Here is a 21,474-nt window from a genome sequence, read left to right on the forward strand (position 1 = left end):
ATTTTCAAACACAAAAAACACAGCGCTCAAACGAAAAAAATGTATCAATATGATGAATTATACATAAGATCAATATGATCAATCAAAGCCACAGTCAGTTAATTGTAAGCAACTAGAACAGTTTGTAGTCCTGGTGCGCCTCTGTTACAAAAAGGCTGAACAACCTCTTCTAATCAACACCATATACACCTCCAGACAGCGCTCCAAGGAAAAAACTTCAAGCCAGCTGATTTATCATCACCTCCACCAGTATCACCCTATGGAATTCTCACTCACCAACGGTGATGGGCCAGTATCACAGTGGCCTTGCAGCACTTTTGGGGCATTACCAGGTTCCCCGCACCTTATGGCAGTACTTCTCCACTTGTATCCGTTCCTTGAAGTGTATTACTTTAGATCACCACAAAAAACACATTGCCCCCAAGATGTACCTCAACGTCAATAGAGAGACTATCATTGCGCAACACTTTTTAAAACCCAATTAGCTTTATTAAAAACATTGCACTCACGTGGTTTAGCATTAAGTGACAGCCTGTGGAGTTTTACAGGGAAACGGGCTCCACCCCCATGAAGCACAAATCACATTCTTAGATTTGAATATTAGTAAGAGGGGAAATACACTGATCACTAAGAGTCACTTCAAAGAAACCGACAGGAATGGATACATTCCTGTCGATAGTAACCATCACCCAAGGTGGATACGGAATATTCCCAAGGGCCAGATGGTGAGGATGAGGCGCAACTGCAGTGACCTGTGTGAATACACAGAGCAGTCGCAAGTGTTAATAGATCGATTTTGCAAAAAAGGGTATGAGGAGGTGGAACTCCAGAGAACAATGATGGAGGTTGGGAGGAGGGACAGAGATGGTTTGTTGGAGGATAATGGAAGGAAACAGGGGAATGATCGTTACCAAACAGCATTCATAACAGAATATAATGGACAGCATAAAATGTTGGAGAGGATTATCACTAAGCATTGGGGAATACTGTTGGAGGATAATGTATTAAGAAATTTGTTGCCAGAGAGACCAAACATGATTTATCGGAAAGCCAATAACTTGAAAAACCTAGTAGCACCTAGCTGTGTGAACCCACCCCCTAAACCCAGGTTAGCACCATGGCAAAGGAAAGGCTTTTTCCCATGCAGGGGATGTTTTTCTTGTAGGGAAGGTAGGGGTATAAGGACAGACACTTTTGTATCATTTCATAATGGGAGGTCGTTCAAGATTGATCAATCTATTACATGTCACACCAGGGGGGTTGTATACCTGCTCTGGTGTGGATGTGGAATACAATATATAGGGAGGACAAAAAGATCCCTCACCGAGAGGGTGGGGGAACACATTAGAAACATTCGAAGGGGAATGAAGGGACATAGTGTACCCGAGCATTTTGCTGGGATGCACGACTGTGACCCAAAGTCCCTCTCTTTTTGTGCTATAGAAAAGATTAATATTCCCTGGAGGGGAGGTAATAGAATTAGGACCATTTCAAGAAAGGAGACCCAGTGGATCTTCTACATGGAAACTTTGTATCCCAAAGGCCTCAATGTGGAGGTGGATTTAAATTGCTTTATAGATGATAGTTGATATGATAATAGAGGGGAAACAACTTTCTAAAAAACTAATACTTTTGTATGCATAGGGGGTTTAAGAAGGTATGGTGCTTATGGGGTCCTATATATGAGAAGGTATGAGATTGGTGAATGATAACTAAATTAATCGTACAAAAAATCAGGAGAACAATGGTGGGGCCAATAGTAATATAGAATAACATTTTCTGGATAATAATGAGGCTGTGCGCATACATATATGTTTTTAACTTAGGCTGTGAAACAATATGTTTTAAAATCATGATGATATTTTTTGAATTATAGGAAGCATAGATGTGAGATTATAGAAATGATAAGTGGAAATGACAGGATTGGTTTTTAATATAAAGAATTGTATTTGTAAGAAGTAAATGTTTGTATATGCGGAAGCAGGCAAAACCACGTCCTCCCGGGCTCCGGAACGCAAGACATCACTAAGGGGTGTGCCCACAGGGGGAGGTGACTGCGCGCATAAAAGATAGGGTTGCTTGGTATGGCTCCATCCCCTGAATGAGTCACGCTGTGACGAAACCGGTAGGGAGGAGCCATACCCGGAAGTCGGATAGCGTGGAGCGAAGGACAGTGTAGCGGGGCAGCGGCCGAATACGAGGCTTGGGAACCAACACACACGGCGGTCAGCCCGGGAGACCGCACGGGGTGGAGCCCGTTTCCCTGTAAAACTCCACAGGCTGTCACTTAATGCTAAACCACGTGAGTGCAATGTTTTTAATAAAGCTAATTGGGTTTTAAAAAGTGTTGCGCAATGATAGTCTCTCTATTGACGTTGAGGTACATCTTGGGGGCAATGTGTTTTTTGTGGTGATCTAAAGTAATACACTTCAAGGAACGGATACAAGTGGAGAAGTACTGCCATAAGGTGCGGGGAACCTGGTAATGCCCCAAAAGTGCTGCAAGGCCACTGTGATACTGGCCCATCACCGTTGGTGAGTGAGAATTCCATAGGGTGATACTGGTGGAGGTGATGATAAATCAGCTGGCTTGAAGTTTTTTCCTTGGAGCGCTGTCTGGAGGTGTATATGGTGTCTGATAGAGATGTTCAATGAAATGCTATTAATCCTGACTTGCATGCGTAGTTCATGCAAATCGTATGCAGATTAGGATTGAGCCAGTCAGATTTGTCAGGAAGTAAATTTGATTTGCCCGTTTTCTAGCTGCATAGAATTTGCATGCAAGCTGGAAATATTAGCATCTTATTGACCCTCCCTAGTGTTTGGGTATCCCCTCCCCCTTCAATATTATATTGTTCGTTGCTCAGTAAAGGCGCCCTGTGATGGTGTGATTTTTAGTTAACAATTGTATTTCCAATAAGATCTGGGAGGTCGAAGCAAAAGGTCATAGAGCCTTCCCTGTCCTCTCTCCATCTCCTGCTACACACTTCCAATTTTGATTGGCCAATGATTGGGAAATTCTACTACCACCTCCATGTAGTATGAGAGCTTACCTACACAATCTGTCCATAGCATTGGCCCTCATACTACATAGAGCTGGTAAAATTGGCTAGTGATTGTCCAATCAAAATTGAAACGTATGTATGCACCATAAAGGTGGCCACAGACGATACAATAAAATGATCCAATTTGACGGCAATTCGATAAAAAATGATCAATTGGATTTCCCGAAAAATGAAAGCTTTTTTTTTTTTTTTTTATTCGAGCAAAAAATTCTGAGTGGATTTCCGGTTTTTATTCTATATAAGTCGGTTCACAGTTTTTCCCAAAAATGTCTTTCATAATTGGGGAAAAATTTAACACGTGTGTGTGTGTGTGTGTGTGTGTGTGTGTGTGTGTGTGTGTTACATTGGTCAGATTTTTCACACGTTACAATCAATCAGAAAAATTGATTGTGATCCTTGGATTGAAAAGAAATCTAAAAAAAAATTGTATGGTGTGTGGCCACGTTAGGTCTTCAGTGAAGTGGATCTGTACTCATGAGGCTGGGTTTTAGGCCTGAACAATAAATCAAAATCGCGATCACCAAGATCACGATTTCGGAATCGTCAAAGTGTCAATTTCCGCAATTACGTCATTTCCGCATAGGGGAACTTCCCCCGAGTCCCGGCGCGCGTGGTCCGCAGTGCTGGACGTACTTTCTGCATGAGTCCAACTCTGTCCGTCCTTTATCGCTGTCTTCCAGCTCTTGTGTACGGCATACTTACTGTATGTCACATGACATACAGGAAGTACAATTGTGTTCAAAATTATTCAACCCCCAATGCTGTAAAGGGTTTTAGGGAATTTAGTGTACATTTGTAATTGTGCTCAGAATGAAATCTTACAAGGGCTTTTTAAAGAACCAAATGCAACTAAAATGACATCAGTTGTTTTTGTAATACAGTATTAATTTTTTTTGTGTGATTTCTTCATTGACACAATTATTCAACCCCTTAAAGACTACCACTCTTAAGAACAGAGGTTCATTCAAGTGTTTTCCTGTGCATGTTAACGAGCAGCAATCAAGCATAATAAGCACCAATTAGGCAGATTTAAAATGACTGTGATACTCAGCTTCTTGTAGACATTTACTGGTGTGTTTACAATCATGGTGAAGACGAGAAGTGGTGATTTTTCTTCACAGGAAGGGCAATGGCTATAAGAAGATTGCAAAGATAGAGACACCATAGGAAGCATCATTCACAAATTCAAGGCAAAGGGCACTGTTGAAATGCTACCTGGTTGTGGCAAAAAGAAGATGCTGACTTTGACTGCTGTGCTCTACCTGAAGCGCAAAGTGGAGAAAAGTCCCCGTCTGACTGCTGAGGAACTGAAAAAAGATTTGTCAGATGCGGGTACTGAAGTTTCAGCTCAGACAATAAGGCGCACACTGCGTAATGAAGGCCTCCATGCCAGAACTCCGAGGCGCACCCCCTTGCTGTCTCCAAAGAATAAGAAGAGTCGACTGCAGTATGCCAAAAGTCATGTGGACAAACCACAAAAGTTTTGGGATAGTGTTCTGTGGACTGATGAAACAAAATTAGAACTGTTTGGGCCCTTGGATCAGCGCTATGTTTGGAGGAGGAAGAACAAGGCCTATGAAGAAAAGAACACCTTGCCTACTGTGAAGCATGGCGGGAGGGTCCATCATGCTTTGGGGCTGTTTTGCTTCTGCAGGTACAGGGAAGCTTCAGCGTGTGCAAGGTACCATGAATTCTCTTCAGTACCAGGAGATATTCGATGAAAATGTGATACAGTCCGAGCACTCGGGCTCCCGAAGCATTTCTGAAGCCTCCCTTCGGCCGGGAGACAGCGGTATTTGACTGAAACAGCTGAATACCGCTACGAGGGGGCCAGGACAACAGCGGGACCGGGAGAGGAGAGGGAATGCTCTATGGGAACCAGAGCCTCCCTCTCCTTAGGTGAGTATCTGACTTTTTTTTTTATACGGCTTCCCATTCACTTTAAAGTGGACCCAAATTAAAAATACAAAATTTCAGAAATAAAATCTATTTTCTACATTATAATAATAAATAGCAGCCTTTTTTCAGCTGCATGATGACAAATATAAAATATTTTACATTTATTGGAGGAACCCCTCCCTTCCTTTCATATTGCCGGGACAGAATCCGGCACGCTGGTGGAGTAGGAGGTGTCCAGCAAAGGAGGAATTGCTAATGACTGCCACCTGTATAACCCTAGTTATGAAAAGAGAAGGGTGAAAAGCATGCACCGAAATGCTCATAGGCTTAAAGGAGTGTTTATTTATCTTTGTATGTGTCAGAGTAATGCAACTAAATGTTTTGAATTAAAAAAAATGTTTGGTTTGGGTCCGCTTTCAATAGATCATTGGGGAAAGGAGGGGTATATATCATATATTGAGCGATTTCAATCCCTGCCATGCACTGAGGAGGACCAGCAAGCCAGAATCAAGCTATAGGCTTGCTATTCACCAGCAGTTCTGCATGTAAGCCTGGCTTCAGGGACATAAAGAGATAATTTGCATATTCATATTTGCATATTCAGCAGTGGTGCATTGTGAGAATCTGTACTCTAAAATGTTTACAATAAAAAGCATACCATTCTATTCATTATGTTCTCCTGGGCCCCTCTGTGCTGTTTCTGCCACTCCCTGCTGCAATCCTGGCTTGTAATTGCCAGTTTTCGGCAGTGTTTACAAACAAAAGACATGGCTGCTAACCAGCTTGTGATAGGCTGACAGGAGCTCAGTCTGTGACTCACACAGAGCCTGCAGGGGGCGTGGAGAGGGTGTGTATAGCTTCTATCCTATCACAAACAGAGCAGCACATTCTTGCCTGAGTGCCTGCGCCCGACAAAGCCATCAGAGGAAAGAAGATTAGATTATATAACAGAGATAATACAGCCACTGTGCAACTAGGAAAGGCTGCAGTAAGACAGACCACATTAGAACAGGTATAGGAATGTATAGGATAGAAGAAATAAGGCTGAAAATTTTGTTACAGAGTCTCTTTAAACCTGAATTATTGCAAATACCTCAGTGGATTGACTGATTCTCTCTGGAAAAAGCCACTTTGTAACACACGTTAGGAGACTCTGAATGTTACCGGCACAAGGTTGTGTTTGTGGTGTGTACAAAACGCTGGCGGTGAAGTCTGTAATGCAGAACTCCGGGGTCGGGGAGTGGGGTTGGCCCATCATTCTCATTCACTTGTGTTGGCCATGCCTGGGCTTGCCATCCTGGGGTCACGAGGGTCGTGCGCTTTTTTTTAGACACCTGCCAATTAGCGATGGTCAGTGAGAGGCAAATAATTTTGAGTTGATGCATGATTATTCAAATTTTGCATGCACATTTATGCAGCTTGAAAATGGACCAATCAAATTTTACCCCCGCAGGATTTGATTGGTTCATTTTCAAGCTGCATAAATGTACATACAAAATTTGCAAAGTGCTGCATCAACTCAAAATTATTTGCATCTTGTTGACCGTTCCTTGCGCCAATGGGGGGGAGGGGTGGCGAGAATGTCGGAAGTAACACTTGGCTCATATCCTCTTTACCAACATGTGCCATTATTACCCTGCTTAGAAGCCTTGTAGTGCCTCTGTTACATGACAGCCCCCTGTACCCCGTACAAGGCGTGCGCTGCGCAGGCCCTGGGAGTTAACCAGGCAGATTAACTCACTGCAGGATTTTTGATCTGACAGCCTTGAAACAAACAAGCTCCCTCTTTTAGGATTAATGTCTGGAAAAGACCTTCCGGGATTAAATATTCGCCCCTTTTCAGAAAGCGAGCTGGTGGTCCGAATTGTCCTTTACGTTGGATGGAAGCAGCTCTGAGACGTTTCCTTGTGCTGAGCTTTCAATCTACAGGTTTGGTGGAAGGGGGTTGAAGTTGATACCAAGCAGTGGAATAGGGGATGCAGACGTTGCGACCGCATCGGGGCCCTTGGAGGGGGGAGGGGTTTGAGAGGACCTCTCAGTCTAAAAAATTGCTGTGGTCCTGAGCTGGGGAAGATGTGTACAGTAGGTCTGATTAACATTTGGCACTGGCAGACATTCTGAAAATAGCATTCGCTAAGCAGCTAACTGGCTGTTCTCTCCCTTCCCAGCAGCACTACAATCCCGAACTTATGCCTCAATCAGGACACTTATCTGCATGGAGTTTGTATAATGTATCTGAGTTGGGATTCTTCTACATCCCAAACATATACTGGTTGGTTAGTGATCTTCTCCTCAAAATTAGCATAAAGATGGCCACATACTATTTTTAGTCTCGATTTTGAGTGTATTTAGTGTAACTTTTATGAAAAATCTGACCAATGTTAACGTACACAGGTGTTGAAAAAACGATTGAAATCTATGAAAAAATAGCTTGGGTCTACTTAAAAATCAATGAATTTACATTCTATCCTACGCATACATGATGAAAAAAAAAACAAAAAAAAAACAAAACACCGGGACAAAAGGTTGCATCGGATTGCAACTAGTAGAATATTCCACTACTGAATTCCGGTAATCTTTACCAATGTTTTACTATGACTAAACCTATCAAAGGCTAACCTAGCTAACCCTAACCCTCTTCCCCATGGTATCGCCTAACCCTTAAAATCCTCCCCCCACCCCACTTGGACTACATGAAGATGGTAATTGGCATTCTAATTATTATTATTTAGTATTTATACATCACCGACCTCTTCCGCAGCGCTGTACAGAGTATATTGTCTTGTCACTAACTGTCCCTCGAAGGAGCTCACAATCTAGTCCCTGCCATAGTCATATGTCTATATTGTGTAGTGTATGTATTGTAGTCTAGGGACATTTTTTTTTTTTTTTTTTAGGCGGGAAGCCAATTAACTTATCTGTATGTTTTTGGGATGTTGGAGGAAACCGGAGTACCCTGAGGAAACCCACGCAGACACGGGGAGAACATACAAACTTCTTGCAGATGTTGACCTGGCTGGGATTCGAACCGGGGACCCAGCGTTGCAAGGCGAGAGCGCTAACCACTACGCCACCGTGCTGCCTAATATATATCACTACAGGGCCTCTTTAAATATTTTTTTTTTCAAAAGTATTTTCTTTATGTCTTTAGGCTTTTATACATACAACCAATCCACATGCCGTATATATCGGATTAGGCCATGCGTATCGAGGCGGTGGGGGAAAAGAGAGGGACAAATCACCCTTTCCCCCATTATTGTCCCTCTTTATTAAAGTGCTGTTAGTGCAGCCCCTTTAATTGATACCATATTCCGCACACTCCGGCAGCAGGGCACTTCACAGCTCTCCTTCACGGTAAATCAGGCCGCAGCCGCGACGGAGCACCGTGGCCTTGTGCTGCCCGGCTGGGGACACACAAGAGGCCCTGTCGCTAGAAGACATATTTATGACTTTTTTTTTTTTTTTTCACACGCCACTTGAATGGATGCCAGCATTTCAAACAGGTTCTCAGCCTCACAGAGCGCCGGGAAAGCTGGCAGTGTAAATACCACCATACCAGAAAGACAAGGCCCCGAATCTCACGGTGACAGATGACAATCGTTGCTTTTGTGCGCACATGAGAAAGCCCTTGTACACTTTAGAGCCGTCGTTATCCTGATATTTTCCATAAGCTGGAGCCGCGGGCTTTTTGTTGCCGGAGGCCTGTCTAGCGGCATGAGGGTTAAGGTTGCCATGGTGCGCCTCCGAGACAATCAAACAAACTTTATACCGGGAAGCGAGTTCACATGGGATTAAGGAACCGGAGGGAAAAAAAACGAGGGTCTCTAGTCTCAAGAGCTTACAGTCTTTTCTGGCCCGTGGTGGTGGTTTTGGAGTTGGCGTGAATTTATCTGACTCCTGAAGGGAAGGACCGGCTGGTTATTAATCTCTTGGCAGGGTTACAATGGTTCGGGGAGAGATTGCAGAGGATTGTGTTTCCCAGAAGCAATAATGTCTTATTTATGGCTGGATTTGCGGAGAGCCACACACGTCACACACCTTTTGTTTCTGCAATTAGATTGTAATATCCGAGCGCCGTACCTCATTCCTCGCTGCCACGCCGAGACATTTATGACCTGCTTGATATCTCTTTTTTTTTTTTTAAATAAAAAACTGAGCGGCCTCTTTCCATACAAACAGCTGTCCTTCCCTCCTTCCTACATCTGTCTTCATTCCAGCTCTCCCCCCCCTTCACTACAAGCCATTACATAGCTACACTCACCTGCCCTCCCCCTGACCCACTCCTGCCCTGCCGCATGCTGCTCAGCCTCTCTGCTCCTCCCCTGCTCAGCCACTGTTCCTTCCTGCCTTACCCTGCTCAGCCTCTCTGTTCCTCCCTGCCTCACCCTGCTCAGCCTCTCTGCTCCACCCTGCCTCACCCTGCTCAGCCTCTCTGCTCCACCCTGCCTCACCCTGCTCTGCCTCTCTGCTCCACCCTGCTCAGCCTCTCTGCTCCTCCCCTGCTCAGCCACTGTTCCTCCCTGCCTTACCCTGCTCAGCCTCTCTGCTCTACCCTGCCTCACCCTGCTCAGCCTCTCTGCTCCACCCTGCCTCGCCCTGCTCAGCTTCTTTACTCCTCCCTTCCTGACCTTTCTCAGCCTCTCTGCTCCTCACTTCCTGACCTTTCTCATCCTCTCTGCTCCTCACTTCCTGACCTTTCTCTGCCTCTCTTCCCCTTCCCTATTTAACCTCTCTGCTCATTCCCTGCTCAGGTTTTCTGCTCCTCCCTTCCTGACCCTTCTGAACCTTTCTGCTCCTTCTCTTCCTGACTTTGCTGAGCCTCTCTAATCCTCTGTCTGATACTGATCAGTTCCTCTCCTAGTTGACTCTGCTCAGCCTCTCTGTTCCTCCTCTGCCTGACCCTGCTCAGTCTCTTTGCTCCTCCCTGATTGATCATAACCAGCCTTTCTGCTCTGACCCTGCTCAGCATCTCTGCTCCTCCCCTGCTTAGCCATGCTCAGCCTATCTGCTCCTCCCCTGCCTGACCCTACTCAGCTTCTCTCCTGCCTGACCCTGCTCAGCTTCTATGCCCCTCCCCTACCTGACCAGTTCCTCCCCTGCCTGACCCTTCTCATCCCTTTGCTCTTTCCAGCCTGACCTGCTCCTTCCCTGCTTTACCCTGCTCAGCCTCTGATCTTCCCCTGCCTGACATACACCTACCCTACTCCACCCTGCTCATCCTCTCTGCTCCTCCCCTGCCTTACTCTGCTTATCCTCTCTGCTCCTCCCCTGCCTCACCCTGCTCATCACCTCTGCTCCTCCCCTGCCTTACTCTGCGTATCCTCTTTGCTCCTACCCTGTCTCACCCTGCTCATCCTCTGCTCCTACCCTGTCTCAACCTGCTCATCCTCTCTGATCCTACTATGCCTTACTTTGCTCAGCCTCTCTGCTCCTACCTTGCCTCACCCTGCTCATTCGCTATGCTCCTCCCCACCTTACTCTGCTCAGCCTCTATGCTCCTCCCCTGCCTCACCCTGCTCATCCTCACTGCTCCTCCCCTGCCTTACTCCACTTATCCTCTCTGCTCCTACCCTGCCTTACTCTGCTTATCCTCTCTGCTCCTCCCCTGCCTTACTCTGCTTATCCTCTCTGCTCCTCCCCTGCATCACCCTGCTCATCCTCTCTGCTCCTACTATGCCTTACTCTACTTATCCTCTCTGCTCCTCCCCTGCCTTACTCTGCTTATCCTCTCTGCTCCTCCCCTGCCTCACCCTGCTCATCCTCTCTGCTCCTACCCTGTCTCAACCTGCTCATCCTCTCTGATCCTACTATGCCTTACTTTGCTCAGCCTCTCTGCTCCTACCTTGCCTCACCCTGCTCATCCGCTATGCTCCTCCCCACCTTACTCTGCTCAGCCTCTATGCTCCTCCCCTGCCTCACCCTGCTCATCCTCACTGCTCCTCCCCTGCCTTACTCCACTTATCCTCTCTGCTCCTACCCTGCCTTACTCTGCTTATCCTCTCTGCACCTCCCCTGCCTCACCCTGCTCATCCTCTCTGCTCCTACTATGCCTTACTCTACTTATCCTCTCTGCTCCTCCCCTGCCTTACTCTACTTATCCTCTCTGCTCCTCCCCTGCCTTACTCTGCTTATCCTTTCTGCTCCTCCCCTGCCTTACTCTGCTTATCCTCTTTGCTCCTACCCTGTCTTACCCTGCTCATCCTCTCTGCTCCTACCCTGTCTCAACCTGCTCATCCTCTCTGATCCTACTATGCCTTACTTTGCTCAGCCTCTCTGCTCCTACCTTGCCTCACCCTGCTCATCCGCTATGCTTCTCCCACCTTACTCTGCTCAGCCTCTATGCTCCTCCCCTGCCTCACCCTGCTCATCCTCACTGCTCCTCCCCTGCCTTACTCCACTTATCCTCTCTGCTCCTACCCTGCCTTACTCTGCTTATCCTCTCTGCTCCTCCCCTGCCTCACCCTGCTCATCCTCTCTGCTCCTACTATGCCTTACTCTACTTATCCTCTCTGCTCCTCCCCTGCCTTACTCTGCTTATCCTCTGTGCTCCTCCCCTGCCTTACTCTGCTTATCCTCTCTGCTCCTCCCCTGCCTCACCCTGCTCATCCTCTCTGCTCCTCCCCTGCCTCACCCTGCTCAGCCTCTCTGCTCCTCTCCTGCCTCACCCTGCCCAGCCTCTCTGCTCCTACCCTGCCTCACCCTGCTCAGCCTCTCTACTCCTCCCCTTTCTTACTTTGCTCAGCCTCTCTGGCCTCACCCTGCTCAGCCTCTCTGCTCCTACCCTGCCTTACTCTGCTCAGCCTCTCTGCTCCTCTCCTGCCTCTCCCTGCTCAGCCTCTTTGCTCCTCCCCTGCCTCACCCTGCTCAGCCTCTCTGCTCCTCCCCTGCCTCACCCTGCTTATCCTCTCTGCTCCTCCCCTGCCTTACTCTGATCAGCCTCTCTGCTCCTTCTCTGCCTTACTCTGCGCAGCCTCTTTGCTCCTCTCTTCCCTTACTCTGCTCATCCTCTCTGCTCCTCCCCTGTCTTATTTTGCTCAGCCTCTCTGCTCCTCCCCTGCCTTACTCTGCTTATCCTCTCTGCTCCTCCCCTGCCTCACCCTGCTTAGTCTCTCTGCTCCTCCCCTGCCTTACCCTGCTCATACTCTCTGCTCCTCCCCTGCTTTACTCTGCTCAGCCTCTCTGCTCCTCTCCTGCCTCACTCTGCTCATCCTCTCTGCTCCTACCCTGCCTTACTCTACTCAGCCTCTCTGCTCCTCTCCTGCCTTTCTCTGCCCAGCCTCTCTGCTCCTCCCCTGCCTCACCCTGCTCAGCCTCTCTGCTCCTCCCCTGCCTCACCCTGCTCATCCTCTCTGCTCCTCCCCTGCCTTACTCTGCCCAGCCTCTCTGCTCCTCTCCTGCCTTACTCTGCCCAGCCTCTCTGCTCCTCCCCTGCCTTACTCTGCTCAGCCTCTCTGCTCCTCCCCTGCCTTACTCTGCTTATCCTCTCTGCTCCTCCCCTGCCTTACTCTGCTTATCCTCTCTGCTCCTCCCCTGCCTCACCCTGCACATCCTCTCTGCTCCTCCCCTGCCTCACCCTGCTCATCCTCTCTGCTCCTCCCCTGCCTTACTCTGCTTATCCTCTCTGCTCCTCCCCTGCCTTACTCTGCCCAGCCTCTCTGCTCTTACTCTGCTCAGCCTCTCTGCTCCTCCCCTGCCTTACTCTGCTTATCCTCTCTGCTCCTCCCCTGCCTTACTCTGCTTATCATCTTTGCTCCTCCCCTGCCTCACCCTGCTCATCCTCTCTGCTCCTCCCCTGCCTGACCCTGCTCATCCTCTCTGCTCCTCCCCTGCCTTACTCTGCTCAGCCTCTCTGCTCCTACCCTGCCTCACCCTCTCATACTCTGTGCTCCTCCCCTGCCTCACCCTCTTTGCTCCTCCCCGCCTTATTCTGCTTGCTCTCTCTGTTGATCTCTTGCCTGACATCACATATTGCTTACCTTGTGCTGATGGAGCTAATGCTATAGTGTCACTTCTCAGACTTGATTGGACAGATAACTCTTGCTACCATGCAGCAGAGAAGCCCTGGTGTGTCGTGAAGGGTTAATGGCCACTTCTGAGCCGGGGGACAACACTAGGATGCTCGGCACGGAAACCTCATTTTGTCCAGATTGAGAAGCGCCATGTGTTACTCTCATTTCCACCGTGAGCCCTCACATCGCCTGTCTGTCCCTATTAATCTTTCATTCCTTCTCTTTTTCCACTGAAGTGAGCCTTGAAATATTCAGCGAGGGTTCCGTCCGCCCCCAAATCCCCTCCTGACGGCTTTTTCCAGGCCGGGTGACTCTCCTCCATCCCGGATATGAGAATGTGACATTATAAGCTGCCCATAACTCCAACAACATTCTGCAGGTGTGGAGGGGCCGCCAGACCAGGCAACACAGCCCTACAATAAACGCGAGCAACAGAAAACGGTCCTACGATGATAAAGTACACGCCCAGAGGTTACCGTGAGAAACGCTGGTCAGGCAGGTGATCTCCACTACTTACTGGTCAGTAAAGCTATCCTTAAAGGGGCACTATGGGGAAAAACTTAAAATATGTGCAAACATACAAATAAGAAGTACGCTTTTTCCAGAGTAATTCGAGCCATACATTACTTTTCTCCTATGTTGCTGTCACTTACTGTAGGTAGTAGAAATCTGACATAAGTGACAGGTTTTGGACTAGTCCATTTCTTCATAAAGAATTCTCAGGGATTTATTTATTTTCAAAAGCACTTAGTGAATGGCAGTTGCTCAGTCCAACTGCCAAAAACTGTGTGGTGAGCAGGGAAGCTGGCCAGCATCATTATTTAAATACTTTTTAGGGAATATCTTTATAAATAATAAAAGCCTTGCTGAGAATCCCCTTTGAAGAGATGGACTAGTCTCAAACCTGTCACTTCTTCTGTCAGATTTCTACTACCTACTGTAAGTGACAGCAACATAGGAGAAAAGAAATTTATGGCTCATTTTACTCTGGAAAAAGTGTACTTCTTATTTGTATATGTTTGCACATATTTTAAATTTTTTTGCCATAGTGCCTCTTTAAAGTCAAAAGTTAACAGGATTCCTCCCGACACCGGGGAGCTTCCGCCCGACACTGATAGCAACAACTGGGAGAACTATTGTGTACAGCTAATTTTTTACACTTTGTTTTCACTGAAGATGATCTCAAGTGTTTAGAAATCCACCTGAGGGCCATGGCTGTGAGTGAAGGTACACATTAACGGTACAGTCTCCTAAACAAATTGCCGTATGATTGATTGGACATTGTTAGGTGCTGATCAACATCGAACAATCGTTCTATCAATATTTCTGTCGATCCAAATTATTTTGGAACAATTCTCGAGGTGAGAGGGATAAGGGGGCTGCCATATTTATTTCCTTTTAAACCATACCAGTTGCCTGGCAGCCCTATTTAGCTGCAGTAGTGTCTGAATCACACCAGAAACAAGCATGCTGCTAATCTTGTCTGTTCTGACAATTTTGTCAGTAACATCTGACCTGCTGCATGCTTGTTCAGGGGCTATGGCTAAAAGTGTTAGATGCAGAGGATCAGCAGGATAGCCAGGCAGCTGGTATTGCTTAAAAGGAAATAAATATGGCAACCTCCATATCACTCTCACCTCGGGTTCACTTTAAGTCTGATTATTTCCCCCTCTATTGTTGAGCCCCAACGGTTGTTCCCGATCTATTGCAACAATCGGATCAGACGGTTAATTGGATTGTTAATGGACATCTTAAAGTGTTAAGACTAGATAAAAAATAAACTTACCTGGGGCGCCTTGCAGCCCCCTGTAGTCATCCTGTGCCTGCGCAGTCCTTCTGCGACCCTCCAGCAAGCAGCAGAGACCCCCTAAAAGCTTGCCAGTCGGAGGCCCCCAGCCGCGTGTACCCTGATCATGCTTTTGTTGCTGGGAGCATTCTGCGCATGTGCAGTCGCCGCTGCTGGCCGGAGGGTCTCGGAAGGGCGGTGTGGGCTAAAGATGACTGCAGGAGGGCTGCAAGAAGCCCCAGGAAAGTTCATTTTTTTAACTTTAGACTTCTTTTATGGGCCAGTTTAAGGCGGTATTGTCACCATAAAAATCAAATTTCAACAGCAACTGGTCTGAGTGTATTAAGTGATAAAGATGCTAATCCTGCATTCAAAACTTGCAAAACTTTTTCTGCTGTTATGGTTTGGAGTTATCACATACTTTAGGAGCACTGGCCCTAGTGCCAAACGGTGCCAAAGAGTTTTATGCTGGGAGTTCTTTTTATCTGTAATATATTCCTCCTCTTCCATTTATTTCCCTGTCTAGCTGCTTATCAGAAACACCCTCTGATTACTTGTGTTTACAAGCAAGGCTGAGGTGACTAAGTAATTGGAGGATAAGACAGTGCAGTTGTTAGTATACACCTCAGTGGGAGTGTCTGAAGACTCTGGGAGGAGAGCAACTAATGAATACACAATGAGCAAGAGAAGGGAGGGGGAGAAACAAGAGTCAGGGAGGATATGATGACAGCATTAGCTTGGCAAGATGGCCACTGCCTAGAATAGGATTTTCTGCTTTTCCTTTATAAAATTCACAGGAATCATTACGTGGATAGCACAATACATCTGTTATGTAAGTAGAAGTAGTATTTATCTACTTATATATGTGTTTTTTTATTTCTAGGTTAGCATGGGTGTCGCTTGTTCTTTAAGGCCTGCAGCATGGAAACCAATATCTTATTTGAGGACTTGCCTTGGTAAATTATTTGTAGGATTGGTGGTCCTTGTATCTTATGGGTTCTTTACCAAGTTTGGTCACTGTGAGAACAGCACCCATACTGCTGTGTTGTAGAGGGCAGGTGAATCTGTGATTTGTACAAGCAGGTATGGCTCATATCGTTGTTAGTCGGTCACATGTCATGGTGTGACAGGTCCCCTTGAGCCCCCATCCTGTTTGTCCACCATTAGCGTTCCTGTTGGAAATGTTCTGGGTTAAGCAGCGCAGACGTCTTCAGGACCTGCAGTTTCCCAGAAGCTCAGCTTTATTGGCCGTGGAATCTTGGTAACAGAGCGCTTAATCACAACAGGCCGGGCCGGGAAATTTCTCGCCGTGGCGGAGGGAATTTGTGGCTCATCACAAACCTCCTGATTAATAATGGACAATGTCACTCCCGGCACCTGTTGTGCTCCGCAGGCCGTCTTGTTGGCCTTGTGCCCTCGGAAAGAGCAATTCTCATATTTATTTATCTTACTAATTAGTCCCACGCGTTTTCCACCGTGCCCGGCTGGGAACATTGACCCATTCACAGCAGAGCGGGATGTCACAGAGCTTGCACTCTTAATTGTCCCACATGAGGACGGGCTGCCCCCCATCCCGGGAGTATTCTCAGGGCCGCAGTATTACAAGACAAGACATGTAGTCTGTTAGAATAGCTTGTGATAAATGAAAGCCGTGTTTATTGTATTAAAATTCTATTTGACGGACAAACATTTTACACAGAATAGCCACGTCAGTCTGCAAAGTACGGTGTGATTTATATTGAGGAAGCCAAATGCTTTCATCATGCTGAGAAAGCTCTCCGTTTGGACAGAAGTATAGTAAGCGGAAAAGTCCTGTCTGGTTTACTTTGCTTGGAGAAAGGGGAGGAGCTTGTGCCTGTAATTTTGTAGTTGGGGATGGGGGAGTGTTCATCTGACCTCTGTAAATTGAGCTTGATAATTTCATTTTGTAGTTGGCGCTCTGCTATTGCTGAGCATTGACTACGTTTCTTAAACCTGAGGAAAGTGGATTACGTCCACAAAACATTTGTCGTGTTTTGAGAAACATATTTTATGCACAAACACCTGTCATGCTCGGAGGAGATAAGTCGCCACCCTTTATCAATTTATGGCATCCAGCTTTCCGGTTTTAACTCTTCCCAGTCCCTGGAGTACGACAACCATTGGCACTCGTATGTGGAGAGGTTCATTAAGCACACCAACCTCGTGGTTGTTTGTCCGACTTTGTCAGTATCCAATTTTATTGGTTAAGTTTTATTGACTTCATACCAGCAAACTACACTGTATGAGGCTCCTGTTTTGTTTTGTTTTGTTTTGTTTTGAGTTTCACTCAAGATTCTACCTTCTACCTTACACTAAAAAATAAAAATGATAAAATGAATACCTTATTAATGCTCCATCTTTGTTGCAGTCCAACAAATTTCTTTGTAAACTTTTTTGCAAGTTCAGTGACACAAGAAGCAACACCTGTAGAGCATTGAGCGGAAGTGGGTGGGGCTATGCAAATTATTCCATTCCTACCTCACACTGGTCAGGCTGAAAACCGCTTCAGAAAAATTGCCTGTGTTGTTATAAAGCTCAGTAACATTAACCCTAGTTCAGGCTGAAGTCCTTTTTATTAATCCATATAGTTTAGAATTTATACAAATGTACAATATACAAGTTTGCAGTTCTCATAAACCATTTTTGCATTGTTAATTTCTTATTACCTGGCTGACTGGTGCCTGGCACTTCTACTGACCACATATGCTATTGCTCCATTGTTATTACCTGATGAAGCGGGATCAAACCTGCGAAACGCATTGCATATTTGGAGTTCATAAATAAAATATATTGACTGTCTTTACTACAGTCGTTGTGTGTCTACTTGGAGGAGGTAAGTCCACCACTACCTCCTCTATTTACCAATAACTTGGTTTTTAAGCTCATTTAGCTTCCTTTTATCCTTTTGGCACCTCTGTTCTCCTGCTTCAGAAAAATTGCCTGTGTTGTTATAAAGCTCAGTAACATTAACCCTAGTTCAGGCTGAAGTCCTTTTTATTAATCCATATAGACATATAGTTAGAATTTATACAAATGTACAATCTACGAGTTTGCAGTTCTCATAAACCATTTTTGCATTGTTAATTTACCTGGCTGACTGGACTTGCAAGACTGACTTTCTGCACTAGTGTCAGATGCAATGCAATCTGGCTGGACTGAATGTCAGTCGGTGAGCTGGCCAAACTCCTCCCCCCACCCTATGATCACTCACAGGAGGCAGGAGAATCTGGGAGGGGAGGGGAGACGAGCCAATCTTCTTCCTGTGAACACAGCTGACCCTGTCTATTTAAGGAAGTAAAGGGAGGGTATGGGTGGGGCCAGGTGAGTGATCTGTACTAGGTGCCATGCATTGCTGTATAACACACGGGCATCGTGTTGCATAGGGGGTACATGGCCTTAATTGATTTCATTTCCGGCCAGCATCTTTGACACACATAAATAAGCGCCAAAGGGGTGTCCTCATTAAGAAACCTTCAAATTATGGATCACAGCAAACAGGTCAAATTTGGTGAGCCCTAATAATAATAATCATAAGGATGTGTTGTGACAACAGCTGCGCTGTGGAGTCTGTACAAAAATCATCCGAGGACGTGTTTATGAAACCTCCAACTCCTGGTACCCAAAATTGCTCCGACTCCACAGCCCTGCATAGCAGAGACTTCATGGGGAACCTTCATGATCAAATCTGGAGGGCCATCAGAGGTCTATATTTCAGTTTAAGGCCCCATTTGACTTCTTGGTGCTACGGGTGTATTTGGTTGGAATTGTGGTGAAAAAACAAACGCAATGTTGAACTTTGTTTTCTGTCTTTTCCCTACAGCTATGCTGGTGACCATCGTCCTGCTGCTCATCGCCATTGTTGTCGTAGCCGTCTGGCCAACCAAGTGACCATCAAAGCAAGAATGGGGACCTGCAACATCTGACTTACTGCAAAGAACGTACATCCTGCAGAATATTTCCTTATCTGCTCACAGCTCTTACTGATCTCATAACCCACCGGAGGACCTTAAATCATCTCTAATCAGCACATAACTGTTATAATTTTGTACGCTAATGACTAACAACGTGATTTTGTGAAGTGGGAAGCGAGGGCTTTGCTTTGAACGTCGCTGGTTCGGTCCTCACCCTGCTTCTATCTACAGGCCGGCACAGCTCCCGGTAACCTACGAGGCGGCTGGAGCTGGCAATGGATGGGTTACTGCGAGCTCTCCTCTGTTCTTCCAGCGGCTGCAATAACTTAGTGCGCTTCAAAATAATATATACGGAGTGTGTATAAATATCCACAGACTCACCAAGACCAACGCCCATCCATTTTCAGACCTGCGTGACACGCGGTTACCTGAAACCAGCTGTTCTGCACTCTAATGACCAAGTGGATCTCTTTTGCTGTATATTGTTTTTCTTTCTGGAGAGAAAATTTATTACATAACTCAGAAACCTAGGAACGTTTGAAGACAGCTCTGCCCCCTCTCATGGGCCTTTCATTGCTTACCGGAACACTGAAATTGGACTGGAGTGCAGCACATGCTACAAAACCACTTACAGTATTTCAGTTTCCCATAACCCTTAAAGGATAACTGCAGTTGCGTGCAAAAATGCAGGTATATGTTTATCCCCTATACAAGTGCATCTTAATTGGACCTCCCACCCATGATGTACAGAAATCTGGCCTCTGTGACCTAGTGCCCACCTAACCATCCTGCCATTTGTAAACAATGGTGATCACCTTTCAACCCAAAGATTAGCAATGTAATTTCCTGTCTACCCATAGATTAATGATGTAATTTCCTGCCTACTCAGAGAATAGTGAAGTCATTTCCTTCCTACGTAGAGAATAGTAAAGTGGTTTCCTGCTTATTCGGGGAATAGGGAAGTGATTTCCCTGAGGATAGTGATGTAATTTCCTGCCTACCCAGAGAATAGCACAGTAATGTCCTGCCTACCCAGAGAATAGTGAAGTAATTTCCTGCCAACTCTGAGGAAAGTAAAGTAATTCCCGGTCTACCCCAAGGATATCGATGTAATTTCCTGTCTACGCAGAGAATAGTGATGTCATTTCCTGTCTACCCAGAAAATAGTGAAGTAATTTCCTGCCTACTAAGTGATTTCATGCCTACTCTGAGAGTAGTGAAGTAATTTCCTGTCTATCCTGAGGATAGTGATGTAATTTCCTGCCTACTCAGAGGATAGTGATGTAATTTCCTGCCTACGCAGAGAATAGTAATGTAATTTCTTGTCTATCCAAAGAAGCGGGAAGGTAGGTAGGAAGCTTAGGCTCATGGTTGCTGAGGTGGGGCTTTCATTAGTCAAGGAAGGAATTCCAGCAACACAATCATAGGCCTCCATTGTCAAAGACCCTGCCTCCTTTCTGCCTTTTAGCGTTTTTAGGTAGATGTCCAGGGATGACATCACTGTGTTTACAACCATCAGTGTGGATTGGAGGTATCTGTATCTGGATATCTTGGATTAGAGGTCACTATAATTTACAATTGTCACTGTAGCTTGGGGAGGCACTAGGGCCCAGAGCACTGACTTTTGTGCGTGAACATTCTAGATGAAGATACTAGTAATATTTATGGTGCACTTTGATGAACTTGTTTATGTACATAAATACAGCTATTCTTTAGGAGTTAACCATTTTCATTTGAAATAATATGGAGTATAAAGAATGTCAAGACTGCTCCCACCTCTTCTCTGAACACGCACCACCAGCACTTGCCAATCAAATTACCGTCAAGCTATGCAAAGGATTCTGGGGAAATTCCACTGCAGCCATTCTTGAAATCACCATGATGGACAAGGTCTTGTCATGACTCAGAACTTTATCCATGCTGTTTTCTTTGTTTCTTCTTTCATATTTTTCCTTTAAACTCAGTCCATCCAAATCAGGCTGGAATCTACGATGTTGCGGAACAGGCCGTACTCCCGTGTGCAGAACTGGATGCTCCGAGAGAACTTCCTTCAACCCGCAAAGCAATTTGTAGAATCGTGGTTTTCCCAGCGCTCACGGTGTGTGAGTGCTTCCATATGGAACGCACATCGTCGGCAATTTATAAGCCTTCGCACATATTTCTCAACAATCTTCAGCTGACACGTCTAACACAGTGATATGAAAAACCTGTTGAAAAAAAATGTTGGGGGGGGGGGGGGGGGGTTTAGAAATTGTTATAAGAGAAGTGTTTTAAGATGTAGCCAACGTTATAAGCACTTCTGCATACCGGATACAACATACAATAAAAGTCACTCACGCTACAAAGCTTGTCGGTATTTTCTAATAACGTTTCCTGGGGCTGACATTATTAACTCCCTCAATGCCTCAAGTAGTTTTCTTCTCTGGTCTCTTTGTCATTCTCTAGAGATAAGACAAAATTGTTCCAGGTTCTTTGCTAACCAATCTTCATCTTGGATTCCTCTTTCTGTCTTTATAGGTTTGGTCAACTTTTTGTTCTCTTTGCTCGTGTTCCAATCCTCTAAAAACACATCACAGTCACCACTTACATTTACCATTCCTGTTGTTTCCTCAACTTCATTTCAGCTACAAGGTGGAGGCTATGTTAAGACGGGAATTGGAGACGTTAGTGAGCTCGATAGTCTCCTTGACAAGGAATCGGGAAACCTCACTGCGATGCCTCCCAACAAAAAAGATTCCCCAATCCATCTTTCTGCCTGCAAAAACATGCGAGGCCACAAGCAC

General features: G+C 45.9%; 1 protein-coding gene across 1 annotated transcript in view; it reads left to right on the forward strand.

Moving 5' to 3' along the window:
• Positions 1 to 21,036, forward strand: part of STX8 (syntaxin 8) — a 292,938-nt gene extending 271,902 nt beyond the window's left edge. Inside the window, exon 8 of the mRNA XM_068263795.1 lies at positions 18,601 to 21,036. Within this exon, the coding sequence (XP_068119896.1) occupies positions 18,601 to 18,668 (68 nt within the window). The 3' untranslated portion in view covers positions 18,669 to 21,036. The remainder of the gene's footprint in view (positions 1 to 18,600) is intronic.
• The last annotated feature ends 438 nt before the right edge of the window (positions 21,037 to 21,474 follow it).

Source organism: Hyperolius riggenbachi, chromosome 12 (assembly GCF_040937935.1).
Source record: "Hyperolius riggenbachi isolate aHypRig1 chromosome 12, aHypRig1.pri, whole genome shotgun sequence".
In the NCBI taxonomy this organism is placed as follows: domain Eukaryota; kingdom Metazoa; phylum Chordata; class Amphibia; order Anura; family Hyperoliidae; genus Hyperolius; species Hyperolius riggenbachi.